This window comes from Pteropus alecto, unplaced genomic scaffold (genome assembly GCF_000325575.1).
Source record: "Pteropus alecto unplaced genomic scaffold, ASM32557v1 scaffold111, whole genome shotgun sequence".
Lineage (NCBI taxonomy): Eukaryota > Metazoa > Chordata > Mammalia > Chiroptera > Pteropodidae > Pteropus > Pteropus alecto.
This window is the reverse complement of record NW_006431915.1, coordinates 5,166,409-5,188,026: the sequence shown is the minus strand read 5'-3', so window position 1 is coordinate 5,188,026 and position 21,618 is coordinate 5,166,409. Positions and strand designations below refer to the sequence as shown.

Sequence of the window (21,618 nt, the reverse complement as noted above, 5' to 3'; positions counted from 1 at the left end):
CAAACCGAGGTTCCCTCAAATAGACGATTGAATAAAGAAGCTGTGGTACATATATACAGAGGAATATTACTCAGCCATAAGATTTGAAATACTGCCATTTGCGACAACGTCGATGGACCTTGAGATAATCCTGGTAAGCGAAATAAGCCAGACAGGAAAAGTTGAAAACCACATAATATCACTTATGTGTGAGATATAAACCTAAAAGCAACAAACGAACAGGACAAACAAGCAGAGACTCATGGACATGGACCATAGACTAGTGATTAACAGGGTAGGAGAGAGGTTGAGGGGGAGGTAAGTGGGGTAAAAGGGGTCAAATATGTGGTGACAGAAAGAAATCTATGGGCGGTGCTATATATATCTATCTATACATCTATATCTCTCTATATAGATTTTCTATATCTATATATAATTTTCTCTATGTAGAGAAAATTAATATCTATATAGAGATATAGACATATGCCTTATTGTTTAATTGTCCACCTGAAACTTACTGGATTTCGTTAACCATAAAAAATAAAAAACACCACACGTGATTTCGTTAACCAATGTCACCATAAAAAAAAAAACACCACACAGTAGCAAGAAATTAAGACTTTCTATTTTGTATAATCAATAAAAAGATAATTCAAAAGAAAAAAAAAAGATCTGAGCTTATCCAAAACAATAAATGCAACGACCCTAACTGGAGACCCTAACTGAGCTCAGCTATTGGGGACATCTGAGAGTATTTGTTTTGATATGTCACCTTAGGTAGAGTGGACGCATACACTTCTGTTGATGCTTTATCATTTTTTCCTTGATCTGTTTCATATAGATTTCATAAATCTTGCCAGCTAGAGTGAAGGAATTTGAGCCTTTCTGTAAAAGCTGATTTCTTATAAAACTCAGAGGGACCTCAAGAGAATGTTTACTAACTAATGACTTCAGAATGTTTGTAAAGGGTGGGTCAGATAACTTATAGTAATAACAAGGCAATACAGTTTCCACAGGACACCTGCAAATTGTCATCTAATTTACCTCATTTTAAAAAGAAAGAGGAGAAGATATAGGGCAACGTCATGAAAAAGGTATCATGTTAGAATCCAATAAACTAAATTCATATCTTAACTGCTACTTGCAGGTGTGTGACTCTGCAGGTTTCTTCACATGTCTAGACCACCATTCACTCATTTGTAAAATGAGAAAATTAATATGCTTAAGCAGAATTAAGTTAGGTTCCCAATTATTTTAGTCCCCTTCCCCTTCATTAATATCAAAATGGCAGACTGATAAGGTATTAGGCATTACTTTAAAACTCTGTCATCTTTCCCTTCAGTAGGAAGGTGAGAATGAAAATAGGAATGACTTGAATATAATTATTCTAAAACTGTATATCCTACTATTCTACCTCATTGAGAGAGCACTTGAGAGTATTTTAAGATTTTCGCAAATTATCAATCTATCATAGATGGGTAACCACCTTGTTCATAAAGAAAGACTGAGAGTTTTTAAGCAGAATTTATTCATACTGGTTGAATAACAGAGCCATGTGCAGAACACAACTTTTAACGCTAACCACATGGTTAAGGGTTTAGGAAACACTGGAGCCTGAAATTATAGTCGCTGCTTTAAAGTTCATTGAATATAAGTGTATAACTATGAGCCATGTGCAGGCTACATATGGCTCATCAGAGAGTGTTTCAAAGATGTGATAAAATCAACCAGCTGAAGCCATCTAAGACAGATGAAGTTCCAATTTTGAATTGAGTCAAACAGGACTATACTCATTTTTATTTTTAAAGAAATGTGTAACAACTTTGAGAGTTCCTTAAATAGCAATTATCTTTAATCCACTTCACTTTCTGAATGAGCATTAAGATTAATATCAAGATATATTTCAATATCTCAAAAGGCATCTGACCAATAAGCTCAATATTCAAATGGCAAATATTATTATAAAGATAAAAGTAAAGTTATCGTTAGGCAGAAATGAAAGCAGAATAAGAAAATGCAAACACCGTTTCTCAAGTACTATCCTTATCATTTCTTTCCCTCCAATCTCGTAGGTACACCCTTGCTGGACCTCACACCATTGAGTGCCTGGCCAATGGCAAGTGGAGTGGAAGTAACCAGCAGTGTTTGGCTGTCTCTTGTGATGAGCCTCCCCATGTGGAACACGCCTCTCCAGAGACTGCCCATCGGTTATTTGGAGACATTGCATTCTACTACTGCTCAGATGGTTACAGCCTGGCGGACAATTCCCAGCTCCTCTGCAATGCCCAGGGCAAGTGGGTTCCCCCAGAAGGTCAGGCCATGCCCCGTTGTATAGCTCATTTCTGTGAAAAACCTCCATCTGTTTCCTACAGCATCTTGGAATCTGTGAGCAAAGCAAAATTTGCAGCAGGCTCGGTTGTGAGCTTCAAATGCTTAGAAGGTTTCGTACTGAACACCTCAGCAAAGATTGAATGTATGAGAGGTGGGCAGTGGAACCCTTCCCCCATGTCCATCCAGTGCATCCCTGTGCGGTGTGGAGAGCCACCAAGCATCATGAATGGCTATGCAAGTGGATCAAACTACAGTTTTGGGGCCGTGGTGGCTTATAGCTGCAACAAGGGGTTCTACATCAAAGGAGAGAAGAAGAGCACCTGCGAAGCCATGGGACAGTGGAGTAGCCCCATACCTACATGCCACCCTGTATCTTGCAATGAACCGCCTAAGATTGAGAATGGCTTTCTGGAGGTAAGGGACTGATTAGCAAGTGATCCATGGCTTTCATCACTTTCAGGGACAGCCAGCGTGGCTCACCCAGGATTCAAAAGCAGGGGCAATGAACAGATTAATTGTTGAAAAACAGAAGCAGCTAAATCTATAAGTAGTGAATATTTGGAGAAAATGTGATAGAAATATGAATCCTTTTAATATACTGGCTATTTACATTTGCCATTATATAGACATTTGAAGTACTTTGTAGTAATATCTTATCCCTAACTATTGTTAGAATAAGCCAATTTTAATAAAATACTATTTTGCTTTATAGAAGAAGTTATTCCAAGATGGATGTATACTATATTTTATAGAAATCAAGGTCTAAATGGAACCTAGAGAAATCTATTATCATTTCTAATTTTTAGACAAAAGATAGGATAAACTATTCACTATGATGCACTTTTTGCAACCTTCTTTTGTGAGTTTGAAGATAATTTTACCATGATGAACAAGGGTAAGTTAGACCCACACATGTCCTGCTTTCACAATAATGTGTTTTTTCATTAGGTTCATCAGGAAAACAGGAATGAGAATCTATTCCCCCAAATCAAGGATCATTTTCAATAGACAGTATTCTAATTAAACACTTTTTTAAAAACCCATACACACACCTTTTCTCCTTTATATTCAGAAGCAACAACAAAACAACAGTAAGACTCCTTTTTTTAAAGACTTTTCTCAGATGTATTAGCTTTCCATTAGGAGATGTACAGTATATGTATGGAGATCTTCTTCATTTATCTATTTAACACATATTTCTGGAGTTCTTACTACGTGCCAGGTAAGCGTTGGAAATCTAGTATCTAACAATACAGATTAGGTCTGTGATTGCATGGTACTTACCTGCGGGGGTACCCAAGCAATTAATAAATAAAAGAAATAATTATGTCCAAACACCAAGAAGTTTATTACAGCACGGAAGCTGGACTTCACCATTATCACTAACAAAGAACCATGGTAATCTTTTAAAGATTTCATAACTGATTCATCTTTTGTACTGCCTGAAAATGACCTTTCATTATACACTTATTTATTTGAATTTCAAGATCATGAACATGAAATTTTATGTTTAAAAAATGAAATAGTGCTGTTATTCCCCTTTACGATTTAGCAGCATTTTTTTAAAAAGTATATTAGGAATGAACTAAACTCTGATAGTATTCTTAGAACCATATCCATGAAAAATATTTTATTAGCTCTTTTTTTTATCTAATAAAATTAATGAAAATAAATGTAAGTATATGTGTTTCCTTTTCTGTGGTTAAAACAACAAACTAGAGCATTGCTTTTGTCAGCAAAATATTTTTAACTTACCAAGTGATTTATAATTTTCAGTATTGCTTTATCAATTCATCAATTGATTTAGAGACTATTAACCTTTTACTTATAGGCTAACCCTGTGGTTAGCATTTCTGCAGTAAAGATTACCTAATTTGACTTCCTACTGTTCTTTTCATTTATTTAAAAAAATAGGGTGAACATATTGAAAAAACATAAATCCTTATCTGCTTATGTCTTAATTGCTTCATTTCAAAGTAGGCATTTTAGTTCAGTTAGTTTTTACCATTCGATATATACAGTTAATTATATTATCTGTTATACAAATTGTACTTAATTGTTTTCTCCCTGTTGTGCAGCATACCACTGGAAGGATCTTTGAGAGCGAAATACGATATCGGTGTAACCCAGGATATAAGTCAGTTGGAAGTCCTGTATTTGTCTGCCAAGCCAATCGCCACTGGCACAGCGAATCCCCTCTGTCGTGCATCCCTCTCAACTGTGGAAAACCTCCCCCAATCCAGAATGGCTACATGAAAGGAGAAAATTTTGAAGTAGGGTCCACAGTTCAGTTTTTCTGTGATGAGGGTTATGAGCTTATTGGTGATAATTCTTGGACGTGCGAGAAATCTGGCAAATGGAATAAGAAGCCAAATCAAAAGTGTGTGCCCGCCAAGTGCCCAGAGCCACCCCTTCTGGAAAACCAGCTCGTGCTGAAGGCGTTGACTACTGAGGTAGGAGTGGTGATGTTCTCCTGTAAAGAAGGGCATGCCCTGCAGGGCCCCTCTGTCCTGAAATGCTTGCCATCCCAGCAATGGAATGATTCTTTTCCCTTTTGTAAGCTAGTTCTTTGCCTTCCACCTCCCCTAATTTCCTTTGGTGTCCCTGCTCCTGCATCAACTCTTCATTTTGGAAGTACTGTCAAGTATTCTTGTGTGGATGGGTTTTTCCTAAAAGGAGATCCTACCACCTTCTGCCAAGCCGACGGTACCTGGCGCTCTCCACTGCCAGAATGTGTTCCGGTAGAATGCCCCCAACCTGAGGAAATCCCCAACGGCATCATCGATGTGCAAGGTCTTGCCTATCTCAGCACAGCTCTCTACACCTGCAAACCAGGCTTTGAGTTAGTGGGAAATACTACCACCCTTTGTGGAGAAAATGGTCACTGGCTTGGAGGAAAACCGACATGTAAACCCATCGAGTGTCCAAAGCCCAAGGAGATTTTGAATGGCAAATTCTCTTACACAAACCTACACTATGGACAAACCATTACATTCTCCTGTGATCAAGGCTTCAGGCTTGAAGGTGCCAAAGCCTTGACCTGTTTAGAGACAGGCGATTGGGATGTAGATGTCCCAGCTTGCAATGCCATCCACTGTAATCCCCCACAATCCATTGAAAATGGTTTTGTAGAAGGTGCAGATTACAGCTATGGTGCCATGATCATCTACAGCTGCCTCCCTGGATTTCAGGTGGCTGGTCATGCCATGCAGACCTGTGAAGAGTCGGGATGGTCAAGCCCTGTCCCAACCTGTGTACTCATAGACTGTGGTCTCCCTCCTCACATTGATTTTGGAGACTGTACTAAGATCAAAGATGGTCAGGGATATTTAGACCAAGAGGAAGATATGATGGAAGTTCCATATCTGACTCCTCACCCTCCTCATCACCTGGGAGCAGTGGCTAAAACATGGGAAAACTCAACTCCTGCTACACATTCCGCAAGCTTTCCATATGGCACCATGGTTTCATACTCGTGTAATCCAGGATATGAACTTTTGGGGAACCCTGTGCTGATCTGCCAGGAAGATGGAACTTGGAATGGCAGTGCACCATCCTGCATTTCGATTGAGTGTGACTTGCCCGTTGCTCCTAAAAATGGCTTTTTGCGTTTTACAGAGACTACCATGGGCAGTGCCGTACAGTATAGCTGCAAACCTGGACACATTCTGGTAGGCTCCAACATAAGGCTGTGTCTACAGAATAGAGAGTGGAGTGGTTCTTCCCCACACTGTGAGGCTATTTCATGCAAAAAACCAAATCCGGTTATGAATGGCTCCATCAAAGGAAGCAATTACACATACCTGAGTGCATTGTACTACGAGTGTCATCCTGGGTATGTGTTGAATGGCCCTGAGATGAGAACATGCCAAGAAAATAAAAATTGGGATGGGAATGAGCCACTTTGCATTCCTGTAGACTGTGGTTCACCTCCAGTCTTAGCCAATGGCCAAGTGAAAGGGGATGAGTATACCTTCCAAAAAGAGGTTGAGTACACTTGCAAGGTAGGGTTCTTACTTGAGGGAGCTAGGAGCCGTGTTTGTCTTGCTGACGGAAGTTGGAGTGGAACCACTCCCATCTGTATGCCTGTCAGATGTGCCACCCCACCACAGGTGGCAAATGGTGTGATGGATGGTCTGGACTATGGCTTTGGGAAGGAAGTGGTGTTCCACTGTCAGGAGGGCTACTTGTTGCATGGTGCTCCAAAACTTACCTGTCAGTCAGATGGGAACTGGGATGCAGAGTTTCCTCTCTGTAAACCAGCTAACTGTGGACCTCCTGAAGATCTCGCCCATGGCTTCCCTAATGGATTTTCCTTTTATCATGGAGGGAATATACAGTATCAGTGCTTTCCTGGTTATAAGCTCCATGGAAATCCTTCAAGAAGGTGCCTCTCCAATGGCTCCTGGAGTGGCAGCCCACCTTCCTGCTTGCCTTGTAGGTGTTCCACACCAGTAATTCAAAATGGAGCTGTCAATGGGACAGATTTTGGTTGTGGAAAGGCAACTCAGATTCGGTGCTTCAAAGGCTTCAAGCTCATGGGACTTTCTGAAATCACCTGTGAAGCCAATGGCCAGTGGAGCTCTGGCTTCCCACACTGTGAACACACATCTTGTGGTTCTCCTCCAGCAATACCAAATGCATTCATCAGTGAGAGTGACTCTTTGGAGGAAAATGTAATAACTTACAGCTGCAGATCTGGGTATGTTGTACAAGGCAGTTCAGATCTGATTTGTACAGAGAAAGGGACGTGGAGCCAGCCTTATCCAGTCTGTCAGCCCCTGTCCTGTGGACCTCCACCATCTGTTGCCAATGCAGTAGCAACTGGAGAGACATACACCTATGAAAGTAAAGTGGAACTCAGGTAAGACGGTGGCTCTAAGTCTCCAAGGGGTGCAGGCAGGAGAGTTGTAAAATGAAAAAGTAATCAATCAAAATGTAGCTAATTGGGAAGAAAACACCATCCCTGGACTGCTCTCCAAAACCTGAAGCTTTTAATACTTGGTATTATTCTACCCACAATTATATAGGAATCCATTGAGTGTAAAAATTAATGTCTACATTTTCAGGTTGTAATTTCTAATATAATTATCATGATTATCAGATTCTGTTGAGCTCCATGAAACAGTAAGATCCTTTAGGTAGATTTAATATGTCTTAAATCATAAGGCTCTTTTTAAACATCATGCTGGTAAATTTCTTTATGACATTTCCTTATGGTTATATTCATACATGCAAATGTTGGGGAAATAAGGCAAAAGCTGAAGAATTCAGGTAAAAAAATCAATGTAAATGGGGGAGATATTGTTAAGGGAACTTCAGCTTATGCTAGCTGGACAAATTAAGTATTTAATGCACAAATTATGATTTTTGCTAGAAAGTCTTTTATTAAAATGCATTATTTAAAAAGATGAGAAATATATAATAAATTTACAAATTAAATTTATTGGAATAAATATTCATAATGTTCAAATATATCTCACCCTTTAAATCAATCTAGATTTTATTCACATCTCTGAAGCAATTATGGATTTTCCTTCACATATTGGCTTCTTATATTTTATTCATAATTCAACAACCCTTCTTAAGCATGTCTGTTGTGGACATTTTAACACTACCTTCATTTTCTCTTAATTGCAATAAGAAATAGACCCAAGGAGGATCGTCAATGATAAGAAAACAAGAGTAGTGGATCATGCACTAAGAAGAAAAAATTATTCCTTGCTTTTGAAATACATTTTTAAATTTTTATTTGGATGTTGGTTTATCAGATATCTTGATAAGTCACAGTATCACCTGCTTCTCAGGACTTGCCTATTTATTATTCCTCATTGTGTGTTGATTATATCATCTCTCAGATCTTCACTTAATAGCAGATTAAAAAAAAATCATTCCAAGTTTGCAGAACCTCTGACTCCTACCTAACTTGTAATTTGTAAAATTAAAATATATATATATATATGCACCTAATAAATATTAGTTAATTAAATGGTTTGATTTAAAAAGCTGTGTAGTATAGGGGTAGAAGGATGGAATCTAGAGCCACATTCTCTAGGTCAGCGGTCCCCAACCTTTTTGGCACCAGGGACCAGTGCTCCTCTGAGAATCTAATGCCTGATGATCTGAGGTGAAGCTGAGGCCGTGATGCTAGCACTGGGGAATGGCTTTAAACACAGATAAAGCTTCACTTCCTGGCCTGCTACTCACCTCCTGCTGTGCAGTCTGGTTCCCAACAGGCCACAGACTGGTACTGGTCTACAGCCCAAAGGTTGGAGACCCCTGCTCTAGGTGGAAATCTCAGCTCTGTCACTTCCTAGGAAAGTTATTTAATCTCTCTGGTGTTAGTTTTATCATCTATGAAATGTGATAGAGATAATGATAATACCTACTCACAGGGTTGACTTGAGAATTAAATGAGTTAATATTAGTAGAGCACTTAGAACAGTGACAAACCTGATAGGTAAATATTTGCTGAATAAATAAATGCAAATTTTTTTAAATTATAAAGAGCCATGTTGACTTGAGTTTGAACAGCCATACTACTGTTATGTGATAATATCTAATAATCAGGATTAAAAGAAATCCCTTATGTAAAGGACCTAGCACAGTGCTTGGCACAAAATAGATATCCAATAAATATTAATTATGTGGTGTTCTTACTAGTGTCTGAGTCTATTTTAGACTTTATCTAAAATTTCTTGAACTGTTAGTTGTTTTTAGAATAAAAATTAATTTAGTAATGATATTACCTATCATGAAGGTGGATAATATCAACAATACTTAAAGCAACTTTAGTCTTAGCTAATCTTAATGTGCCTAATGAAAGATTGATCTGGTTATCATTGTTGTGTTGGTATTTTTGCATGGCAATGCCATCCACCTGACATTTGAATCAGTTTTGATATAGCAAATAAGATGTCTACGGAGCCTTATAACAGCTTTTTATCTAAGAATAGATCACCAACTGTATTGTATTCTCTTTAAGGCATTTATTTTTGCTTTTCTATTGCAGATGTTTGGAAGGTTATGTGATGGATACAGATATAGATACATTCACCTGTCAGAAAGATGGCCATTGGTTCCCTGAGAAAATCTCCTGCAGTCCTAAAAAATGTATTCTGCCACCAAACATGACACATATACTTGTTCATGAGGATGATTTCAGTGTGAATAAGCAAGTTTCCGTGTCATGTGCAGAAGGCTACATCTATGAGGGGGTTAACATATCAAAGTGTCAGGTAAGATTCTCTGTCTTAATTAGAACATGTAAGTGTAATTTATTGATATATATTTTTATATGTAGTGTATAATGAATGAATGAATGCCAAACATGACACATATACTTGTTCATGAGGATGATTTCAGTGTGAATAAGCAAGTTTCCGTGTCATGTGCAGAAGGCTACATCTATGGGGGGGTTAACATATCAAAGTGTCAGGTAAGATTCTCTGTCTTTATTAGAACATGTAAGTGTAATTTATTGATATATATTTTTATATATAGTGTATAATGAATGAATGAATGAATGTGTATATATGTGTGTGTGTGTGTGTGTGTGTCTCTACACAAGCAAGATCTTACTGTCCTGAAAAGAAAAAAAATGCCTCAAGTTGCCAATCCTGTCAAAGGGTTTGAGAAGTTTTTTTGATAGAAATAATAAAATATATATTTCTTTCCAAAATTCCCATTTTTAAATGAAGAAAGTGCCAATTATAGGTGAAAAGTGACAAAGTTAGATAAAATGTTAAAATATCTATAGCAAGATATTCATGACAAATTAACCATAAGGTTATATGGTCTATACATAGATGCTCAAAAGAGTGTCTGTGAATAGAAATGAGCCCTCATAATACAAAATGTTTCCAGTTTTAGAAGAAAGACCAAAGGTTGCAGAAACAGGAAATTGGAGTCAGCTTCTGCCTCTGCTACTTGCTATTTGTGTCACTTTAATAAGAAAAGTACTTAAAATTTCTGAGCTTCAGTTTCCTTATTTGAAAAAAAAATGTGTATAACAAAGCATATCTTGTAGGGTTAGTGTGAAAAATTATGTACATAATGGAGGAAAGTGCCTAAATCAGCACCACAGACAGCCGACATCCCTAGCGCACCCCCTTCTCCTGGCTTCTGTAAGATGTACCAGAGAAAGAAAAGTAAATTGAGCTGTTGATATATCCTTCTTTTGCTGTGGTTAGTGCCGGGCGGGGCGGGGCAGGGGCGCAGCGGGGAGGGCGGCGGCGGAGCAGGAGCTGAAAGAAGAGAAATGCTGCATGGTATAGAATGGCTCTTACTTTAAACATCCCTTTGAACTTCATCTCAAATATTTTTAGGTGCTGTGAATTTATATTTCTCCAACTTTTGTTTTTTTGTTTTTTTTAAATAAATATCATTGAAAGGATTATGTAATAAAGTGTCTGGTACATGCCTGCCATATATTGGGACTCAAGAACTATCTCTTTATCCTCCTAGTTTTCCATTTATAAATCATGCATACTCAATCCTTGGTTGCTGCCAAACCTAAAAACAGGAACATCACAGGGAGCAGGTCAGATGACTGTCAAAGTTACCATGCTCTCAATGTTGGTATAGTTCTAGATGCTCCCTTTTCAATTTACAGGTGAAGTAGCTTGAGGGGAAACTTTTTCAAAGACCCTAAGCTTTGAAATCAAGCAGAGTCCCAGCATGCTTACAGGAATCAACTCAGTGTTGTCTGAGAGCTTCTCCAGGTTGGGTGTATGGACGGCTGGGTGGCCCGTCATGAGCCCTGCAGGACCTGCCATACCAGAGACTACGCTCTTTTTTTCTGAATCAGTAATTTATTGTGGACAATCCTCATTACTTTCTCTATACATAGTATGACCCTGACCTTCACTATTACACTCGATAAATGCAGACATCTTCATTCATACGTATCAATTCCTAAATATAATTTATAATTTGTTATTTAGCTTGATGGCACCTGGGAGCCGCCGTTTTCTGATGAGTCTTGCAGTCCAGTTTCTTGTGGGAAACCTGAAAGTCCAGAACATGGATTTGTGGTTGGCAATAAATACAGCTTTGAAAGCACTGTTATTTATCAATGTGAACCTGGCTATGAATTAGAGGTAAGTGAACAAACTGTTTAACCAGTTTTTATTTGTTTTTCTGATCTGCTTGGGAACATTTTAGTATTTGTTTAATTCATTTTGTTCCTAAAAGATTCTTTTATACTTTGTTGTCTTTTATCCTAATACTTGACAAGAAATATTCGAGATGACTTATAAGCAAAATAAGTCTTCAGTTAAAAAAAAATCAAAGCCATGAAAAAGAAGAAGTTAGTATGCCAGCCACAAGACTGATACTGTTCCTTCCATCAGCCATTGAAACCTGTTTTTCAGCCTCCTGTTAATCATACTCTTCAACAAGGCAGTTCATCTGTCAGTGTGGGGAGGTAACCATGGGGATTTAGGTATGCAAAGCTAGGATTTCTTCAAGCAATGGGCTCAAATACCTTGTCAAGTTCTGGATTGAGATGCTGGGTTCCCACAAGGCATATCTGGCCTGAAGGATCCTCATAGCAGTTCTAACCAAATACCAAGCTAGGTCTCATGACCATTCCTGGTTTGTAATATTAAAACCCCCTGGTTTGTAGTAATATTAAAACCATTTCTGGTTTGTAATATTAAAATCTCTCCAACCTAGGTTTCCCCATTTACTTTGGTGGGAAAGCTGTAATCATCTTTGCAGAAAGCATGATGATGTCATCAAACTTGAAACTTAAGAGACGGTTTTACATGCCATAATGTCATCTGGTTTCTCAGGAGCCTCTTCTTTCCTATTTGCATTATTGTAATGGTATTTAAGCATAGGTTTTGCAGAAGTGTTCATTGCCAGTGTCTGTTAAATTTGTATAGTACATTCTATTTTCTGACCATGCAATCAAAGAATTATAAGATAGCCCATGAAAACTGGAACGAGGCTTATATGGATCTTGTTTAAATTCTTCAAAAGACTGGAAAAAAAAAAAAGTAAAGATAATAATATAACGGTGGATTACCATTGGAGAGTTTTCCTGTTTTTGAAACCCAGTTGTTCTTCATGTGAGAGTACTAATCTTGCAATTTGGTAATATGAAAAGTGGCATAAAATTAAAACAAATATGTAGCAAACTAATGAGTCATTAAATTGGAGGAAGTAGGTAATTTACTGTAAACATTTCTGGAAACATCATGGTGTTAACTACAAAATCGACAGAGGTGCATTTGTTCACTCTAAGTTATATGTTAGAATTACCCAAGAAACTTTGAAAAAATACATTGATGTCCAGTTACTTGCAGAAATAACCAATTTTAGATCTGGGATAAGAAATGTAAATGATTAGCCTAGAAAATCTTGACACATGAAATTGCAGAGAACCTATCAAAGGCTATGTATTAAAAAGACTGAGGAGCCAAGTGGATAAGGTTCCTGCAAGCCAAGAAGAGACCATTTTAGGGTAAATAACTCCAGTGGACTGAAACACATCACACATGTCATGAATGATCCTAGCTTCATAGCAATGCTAAAAATCATTAGTTGATAACTATTAGAGGATGCTCATGAACAAACTCATTGTTTTAAAAACAGACAATGAAAGGTCAAGAATTGTCATTTTGATGCTACCTGGACAGCTAGATAACCAAATAGTGAAGAAAGGGAAGATTCCCTTTACCCTTTATAGAAGTATTCCAGGCAACAAATGATAAAATATAAATCCCAGAATTTTCAACAAATTAATGGATTTAGGTTACCATCATAGCTACTGATGTCAGAAAAAAATAGAGACAACCAGACATTATGTGCCTCCTGATGTTGATAAACACACCATTATGAAAAAGTCTTGCCAAAAAAGAAAAATCGTATTTGAATCATCAAGTCTCTAATTCCAACAATCAGTATAAGAGGCAGAGGAACATGTTAAGTGACACTATAGTGAGGCAATCAGCAAAATTCCGTCTATAGAAATATTTACAGAACAAATGACCCAGTTTTCTGTTTTCTGAAACAAATAAGCCAACAGAGTAAGAGGGGAGGAAATGGAAAAGCAACCTAGAGATTTAAAGAGATATATTAGAGATATATAAACCATGTGGACCTTATTTTGGTTCAGATTCAAGTGAACTATAAAAAAATAAATTATAGCATTTATGCAATAATTGGGAATTTGAGCACTAATTGCACATTTTATTAAGATCCTGGAATACTTACTTTAAGGTATGATAATGTTATTGTGGATATAATTTTTAAGAGCCCTTATCTTTCAGAGATGCATACTGAAATCATTACTGATAAATGATGTCTAGTACTTGCTTCAAAATAATGTGGGGTCATGGGAAAGAGGTGGGGCTTAGATGAAACAAGGTCGGCCTTGAGTTAATTGTGTAAACCAGATAATGGCTAGGTGGGAGTTTGTTATACTGTCCTCTCTACTGTTACATTTTTCATGTGTTTAAGTTTTTCCATAAGACAGCATTTTAAATAATACAAATGTCTATTCTTACCCAAGACTAATTAATTCATTATCTCTGTTGGTTGGGTCTAGGGCAGCAGTCTCTTATTAAAAGTTCCCCAGATGATTCTAACGTTTAGCCAGGATTGAGAACCACTGATCTGAGATATTGCTCAGTGTTTCTCAAAGTGTGGTCTAGGAACCATTTGCTTGAGAATTATCTGAGTTGTAAAAAGGAGTGTATATTCCTAGGCCAAGGACTTCTGAATCAAATAGGATCTGGGGAATTGCATTTTTGACAGGTACCCCAGATACCAAAGGTCAGTGGCTAGGAAAGTGGTTAAGGATAAGGAGTTGGTCCTGGCAGACCTTTTTATGGGCTCTCCACTTTTCCTGGATAAAAAACGTCAGGAACCAATAGAACCTCTCTGAGCCTGTTTCATCTTGTCTATAAAAGAAATTTGATAACCACTTTTATAGCTACTGGAAGAGCTGTAGATAAAAAATAAGTGATGAGCATGGCCCTTTATGCATTCTCTGAGCTCATTATAAGGCAGTTATTATCAATCACATTCCATGTTTGTATTATTACCAAAATCAGACAAAGCAATTAAGACAACTAATGTAAATCATGTTAAATTTTTCTACTATGTAGATCAGTTGTCATTTATATGTAAGGTTTACAACTTTTTTGAGCCATGTAACTATGAAAAAATTTTACTACATATTTAATCTTCTTGAAATAAAAATTAGTACTGGCAACTGAGGAATAAATAAAAATAAAGAATTCAATGATGGGACAGTCATGTTATAAAATTGCTGCTAGTGAGCAATATAGTAGTTGCTATGATTCTAAAACTTAGTATAACTACCCTAACTATTGATTAAGCAGATACAGTAGGGCAAAAAGAATAACTTAATGCTAATCTGGATCTAAGCTCCAACGTAATTCATCAAAAACAAGATATGTAAAGGGACAAAAAGAAAAAGAAAGAAGGAAAAACATGATAAAAATTTGCACTTTGCTGAGAAAGGAGCCTACAAATGCTGTTTGATTTTCTTTTTCTACATCAATAATTACAGAAAATAGGTTTTTTTAAATTTTTTGCTGGAAAAAATCAACATAGTCAAAACAGGATATTATTCAAATGATTAGAAGAAAGAAAACAAAGAAAAAATAGTACTGGGAAAACTACTAAACTATTAATTAACTACATAAGTATAGTCCACTCTGGAAAAATCCAGATAGTTGGGGAGCTGGTTTTTATGGCTTGCTGTAAATAAATACTTCCTCGAAATTAATAAAAAATAATTCACAAAATAGAATGCTATATTTTCCTGTATATACATAAGTATATAAACATAGAAAAAGTATAGCAAAGATTGACAGTGTTTATCTCTGGAGGAAGAATCCTGGGAAAATTTATATTTTTCTTTTATGTTTTCCAAACTTTCTATAATGAACACATGTTGGTTTTTCAATAAGAAAATAATGAATAAATATTTTTAAGAAACATTAGATTTTATAGAATGAATTATTTTCTTGAAAAGTCAGGACAGTATCCTCTCACCAAAGTCAATGGAATTTTTACAGGTAAAGATTTATCAGTAATTAATCTGAAAGCTCAAAGAAAATATCTTTGACTAGAAGAATAAGAATTAAAGACATCAGTCAATCCAGATAAAAAACAAAGTAAAGGGAATAGTTTTCTTTTCAGACATCTTGCTAATTTGGGACACAATTTCAAGACAATGAGATATCCAAAGGGCTCTGAACAGTGAAAAAAGATGTGACAAAATCTATATGCTAAAGTTCATACATTTGATTTAGAGTCAAGCCCCTTAATACATTACTTAGAACCTGACCTTTTTAAATATATAATGGTACAAATTTTATTTATCTTGTTTATTATTCCATATATTAGAAAAGAGTTATGATTAGGAAACTCATGATTACTATAAAAGATAAGAAAGAAAGAAGAAGCAAAGCCTCATAGAAATTATATCTAGAAATCAACCTATATAATCCTATAATGACTATATGGGTCAAACAGTCTGTACAGCCCCCAAGGGTAATGGGATATTGAAAAATATACAAAAAGTATATTCAGCTAAGTAATTATAAATAAATTTTTAAGTAAATTATATTCATTTTACTCTATTTCTGAAGGCAGGGAAGTAAACTGTGGAAAGATTTTACTTAAAATGTTTAAAATTTTAAATGTGTGGGCCTTTAATAAGATAATGTTATCTTTAGTGGATAAGTTACATTGTTGAAAAATTCAAGCCTCCTACCAATAAGATATCTTGGCATGTTTCATGTTCGAGTGTGTTAAAAAAAAAAAATTATTCTTTGCTTTACCTCTCGGGTATTGAAAAATAAGTTCAACTCAAAATATTTTTAAAATATACTAAGCAAATATACCTCTTTGACATTTCAAACACATTCTTCAGGCTTTACTATGGTTATAACTAGTTGTCATTTAAATAGAAAGTGAAACAAAGTCTACATCTTAATTACACTAGCCAGCCAGAGTATGACTTTTGAAGTAATTTGATGAGAACATTTTTGAAAGCCTAAAACTACCCCTTAAACTATATTTACTCAATGGATTTATTTAGCATTTCAGTGTTGACAGTTTCAAGTTCACAGCTAGGATCACTCTGCATTCCCTTATTATCTTTTTATTGTAGAGTTATGATCTTGTCAGTGACTGTTTTTTTAATTGATTCACAGGGAGACAGGGAACGTTTCTGTCAGAAGAACAGACAATGGAGTGGCGGGGTAGCAGTGTGCAAAAGTAAGTCAAATGGCACTTAGTGGTCCCCAAAATGGTACTGAGGACACAGAATAACAATGTGGCCACATTGTCTTTATAAACCAGTTATGTAATAAAAAAAAAAAAAAATGACTCCGTAAGCTATATAAGAACTTTTAATGGGCTTTTGCTTAAGGATACCAAACCAATAAAAAAAATCAAAAACTATAGTTGAGGTTAGTGATTAAATTACAGTAGAACACAAGATGACTGACTTTAAAATGGCAAACATTTTGTTTAGAAACTAGTTATTTTTATTTGCATTTTGGGTTTTTTCCCTCAAATAATTAATAAATTAGAACGCTTAGAGCTGTTGCTTTTTGGTGACAGTACTGGCCAAAACTGACATCTTAAAGTGATGTTGGTACGTATGTCAAATAAGTGGATATTCACGTTTTTAATGAAATTTTACATTAACTCATTTTATGAGGAGCCACGTGCATTTAGCAAGATGTGGGTTAATTCCCATGACTTTATTCCAGTATATGGCCCATATGATTCCTCTAAAGACTGTGTATTTAGATACAATAGTTACAAATCAATCAAAGTGGAAAATTAAAAAAATTTTTTTTTTTTTTAAATAATCCTTGAGGAGTCATCAAATTTTTAAACTGGAAAGAGCCTGTTAGATAATCTAATCTAAGCAACCTTTCAGACAATCTAGCTGGACTAGATCGGACTAAGTCCAGATGAGCAAGATTTATTCATCTTGCTAAATGAGTAAATGGGACTAGAAGGAGTGAAGTGACCTGCCCAGTATCACAAATTAATTTGGTGACAGAGCTGGCCCTGGGACTCGAGGTTCATGAGTCTTTGTTCACCGTTGTTTCAACCATATTTTCTGGGATAGATTAATGAGTGGATTTTATGTAGACAGAAATCTTAGGTCTTTTAAGAATATAATATGGTTGAAACTCAACAGAGGGTATATGACTTTTTAGTTCTGAAAAACTAACAGAAATTTATATAGAGAAATATTTTTAAAAACATTGAGTAACATCTCAAGTCACAGGAAGGAGTTGTTGGGCATTTCTGATAATAGCATTTTTTATCTCAATCATTCATGATCAAAGAGTGTGTGAATGTACATTCAGAGGAGCAGAGTGGAGAATGAAGAGGAAACATATATGTCTGCGTAGGAAACGGGAAGGGATTGTTTGTTTGCAGCAGGTTTTATTCAAATAACAGTGGCAATGGTTAGTATGTTCTCTGTCTCTAAAATGGAAGTTAGTATTTAAAAAGCTCTATTTGGATCCTATTATTGTCTGTGATTTTCTTTCTTTTATTTCTCTTAGTAATGACTGAATAAGTGATAAAGGTTCTTCATAAAACATTAGAAAGCACAAATAAGCGAAAGGAAAATAGTTTTAATGCCACCACTCAGGGATAAAAACTATTGATAGTTTGATATATTTTATTGTGCACTTTTTTTCCTGGGCATATAAAAAAATACAAATATTTCTGAGGGGAAAAAGTATTTCCACTGAATGACCTAATTTGAAAGATCCATATATAATATTTACTAGATTATTAAGTATACTGATGTATCTGTATCTATCAGATTTCAGGGAAGCCTGTTCAAGTCAGGATTTCCTACACCAGTGCTTCTCAAAGTGTGGCCCACAGACCAGCAGCAGCTGGTGAGGGGTATCGTTAGAAATGCAGAGTTTCAGGCCACACGCTAATCCCCCTGAATCAAAAAATCAGCATTTTAACAAGATCCATAGATGATCCCTAAGCACATGAAGTTTGAAAGCACTGCCTCGGACATGTGGTTTTTAGCCTCCACACATTGGAATATCCTGGGGAGCTTTGGAAAATTCCTTGCCCAGTCTGCACCCTGTATCAGTTAAGTCAGAATCTCTCAGGGTGGGAACCTGCATCTCTACATTTTTAAAGCTCCTGAGTGATTCCAAGGTACAGCCAAAGGAAGGTAAGGTCCATGGTCCCCGTACTCACCGGGCTGAAAGAAGCCCGAAGAAGTCACTTAGCATCTACTCCAGTGGCTCTCAATTGTGAGTGAGCATCAGCATCATTTGGGGAGCTTTTTAGAAAATACCAGAAGCTAGGCCACAGCACAGAGATTCTGACTCATTTGGTCTGAGACGGGGCCGTAGGCAGAAAGCTTCCCAGGGACTCTAGTGAGCAGAGTTAAGAATCACTGGTCTAGACCACCTCCTCTACCTTCACCAAGATCATAAAATTAAGACTGAAATGCACTTTTTAAGATTGTGGAAAAGATGAGCCTGCTTTCCTCCTAGCACATTCCTGTCAATACAAAGGTGCAAAACCATTCTTTATAACTATACTACCCATCAGTTTATGGAGTCTGTATATTCATAGAAGCCATATAAAATGCCCTGTATCCTAATTTCCCCCAAGCTCATAGTTCCCTGTTCTTTATACATTCCTATTATATTTTACCTTCTAATAATTTTATTTTTTATCTCTCCTTACGAGCAGTACGACCTAATCAAATTATTTAACCTCTCCGAGCCTCACTTTTCTTCAACTGTGAAATGAGGTCTTCTGAGTTGTTATAAGGTTGCTAGATTTATTCAAAAAACAAACAAACAAACAGATAAAATAAGACACCCAGTTAAATTTAAATATTAAGTTAAAAATTATTTTTAATATAAATATGCCCCATGCAGTATTTGGGGCATACATATTCTAAAATATTATTTGTTGTTTATCTGATATTCAAATTTAACTAAATATCTGTATTTTATCTGGTCAACTCTAGTTGTAAGAAATAAATTTGAAAGTGTCTAGAAAGTTCTTGGCCATGGTAACAACTTAACAAGTGAGAATTCCTTTGTTTTATCCACCTGTTCATGTATACCCCCAGCATTGTTAACAAGAAAAGGTGGCAGTATACATATTGACTGCTACAGTCAATTGGTCAATATAGCAACCTTGAATTGCCTGCACGTATTAATCCAAAACTTATGCATGCTGGGTTTTTTCCCTCCTTCAGTGTATATCATTGTGCCTCACACAGGAGTAGGTTATAACATTTTTTTACAGCGCATTGAATGCCTTCACCTATTATAGCAGAAGAAGGAAAGAGGATGGGAGAGTGTTTAATATGAAGCTTTTATTTTTCTTTTTAGAGACCAGATGTGAGGCTCCACTTGAGTTTCTGAATGGGAGAGCTGAAATTGAAAACACTACTGCAGGACCCAGCGTGGTATATTCCTGCAGCAGAGGCTACAGTCTTGAAGGGACACCTGAGGCATTTTGCACTGAAAATGGAACTTGGAGCCACCCAGTTCCTCTCTGCAAACGTGTGTGTTGACTTTAGGAGAGGTTTTAATCAGATTCAGTTTCACGATTAGTTCCCCAAGTGTCTAAACCATAGAGAGAATTCCACTAGTAAGTGACATTGGCCCAGAGAAAGCATCTATACTCATCTGGACCAAACACTGTGTGGTATTTAAAAAATCTACTTGGGTTTTCTAAAATATCCTGCCTGAGAATCATCCTTTATTAGAGTCCTTGGCTGATTACACACTTCAGGTACTAAAAGAAAATGCAGCTTGGTGAAAAAGGTCTTGGGGACGTGAAAAGAATGAAAAAGGAAAATATTTTTAATTAGCACTACTAATAAAATATATATATAAATAATAAATAAAGGTCATTATAACCACTGGAGTGAAAACAGTATTCACAAGCAAGGTGTAAGTTGAAAGAGCTCTGGTTACTGTTTCAAGTATTGTAATCCAGTAACTGAGACTTTAGAATTCAGCTGACACCTACCTCGCTCAAAATGACTTCCTTTGTGCCCAATGAAAATTTTTTTAAAAAAACTGAAATTGCTCGAAATATGTGTTGACATGTGTGCCACACATTCGCAGTAAGAAATCCTTGTGCTATCATAATTTCCTATTTTTCCTGCAGGCCTATAAAAATGAATCAATTTTTGTCAATAAGCCTTGTTAACTCTACAATTTAAGTTCTAATGCCCTGTTTATAGTAGTGTGGGTGTAAGGTCATAGTCGACTCACTTAAATATATATCTGATGATTCTCTGGTTCATCTTTCTGAATGATGTTCAGTAAAAGAAAATAGAAGGATAATGAGAGGCATTTACTCCGTATTCTTACTATTCTTCAAATATTAAGGGAATGTTTGATAGACTACTTGATTTCTAGCATGGCTTTTGTTTCTGCAATGCTGATCAAAAAACAATCTAAAAAATTTTATAGGCCATGCATTCAGACAATTATTTAATTTGCTATCTTAGATATTTAGGACCCATGTTATAACTTGGTGTTTTCAGATCTTGGTGTTTTCAGATCTTACCTGATTTCAGATCTTATCTGATTTTATCCACACAAATAATTTCATATGAATGCAAAACAAGTCTGTGTTTAATGTTTGAAGTTCTATATGTCTAAGCCTCATATTATTGTCCCTGAGAACCCAGCTCCTACAGGGCTCACACTCTGCCTTCAAAGAAATAAATTAAGAAAAGAAGGAAAATACCATAAACGTTTTCTTTTCTTTTTAACAGCAAATCCATGCCCGGTCCCTTTTGTCATCCCTGAGAATGCTCTGCTTTCTGAAAAGGAGTTTTATGTTGATCAGAATGTATCTATCAAGTGTAGAGAAGGCTTCCTGCTCCAGGGCCAAGGCGTCATTACCTGCAATTCCGACGAGACATGGACACAGACAAGTGCCAAATGTGAAAGTAAGTCAACGGGCGAAAACCAGTTAATTGCATTTGTGCAGAATGTTTTCTCATCTTTGTGAGATTATTTTCAATCAAGCAATTAATAGCAGATATTTAGATTTCTGCTTTATCCTGCTTATCAGTTTCTGTGTTGATAATTGTAAAAACTCAAAAAAAGGTCTTTGAATTCCAAACATAAAAAGAAAAAAATCTTTCCGGAATTAGGCTAAACCCTACCTGACCAGGATTCATTGAACAGATTTTCAAAATGTGCTCTTCTAAGAACAACCAAAATATTAAATCTAAAATACATATTTTTCTCCACATTATCAGAATCCCCAAACTAT

General features: G+C 36.2%; 1 protein-coding gene across 1 annotated transcript in view; it reads left to right on the top strand.

The window, feature by feature from the left end:
* The window catches only part of SVEP1 (sushi, von Willebrand factor type A, EGF and pentraxin domain containing 1), a gene marked incomplete at its 5' end in the record, with an annotated part of 145,705 nt that overhangs the window by 109,025 nt on the left and 15,062 nt on the right, over window positions 1-21,618 (top strand). Inside the window, 7 exons of the mRNA XM_025041263.1 lie at window positions 2,052-2,724; window positions 4,389-7,174; window positions 9,323-9,548; window positions 11,256-11,411; window positions 16,512-16,575; window positions 19,710-19,883; window positions 21,113-21,289. Coding sequence (XP_024897031.1) covers window positions 2,052-2,724; window positions 4,389-7,174; window positions 9,323-9,548; window positions 11,256-11,411; window positions 16,512-16,575; window positions 19,710-19,883; window positions 21,113-21,289 — 4,256 coding nt within the window. The remainder of the gene's footprint in view (window positions 1-2,051; window positions 2,725-4,388; window positions 7,175-9,322; window positions 9,549-11,255; window positions 11,412-16,511; window positions 16,576-19,709; window positions 19,884-21,112; window positions 21,290-21,618) is intronic.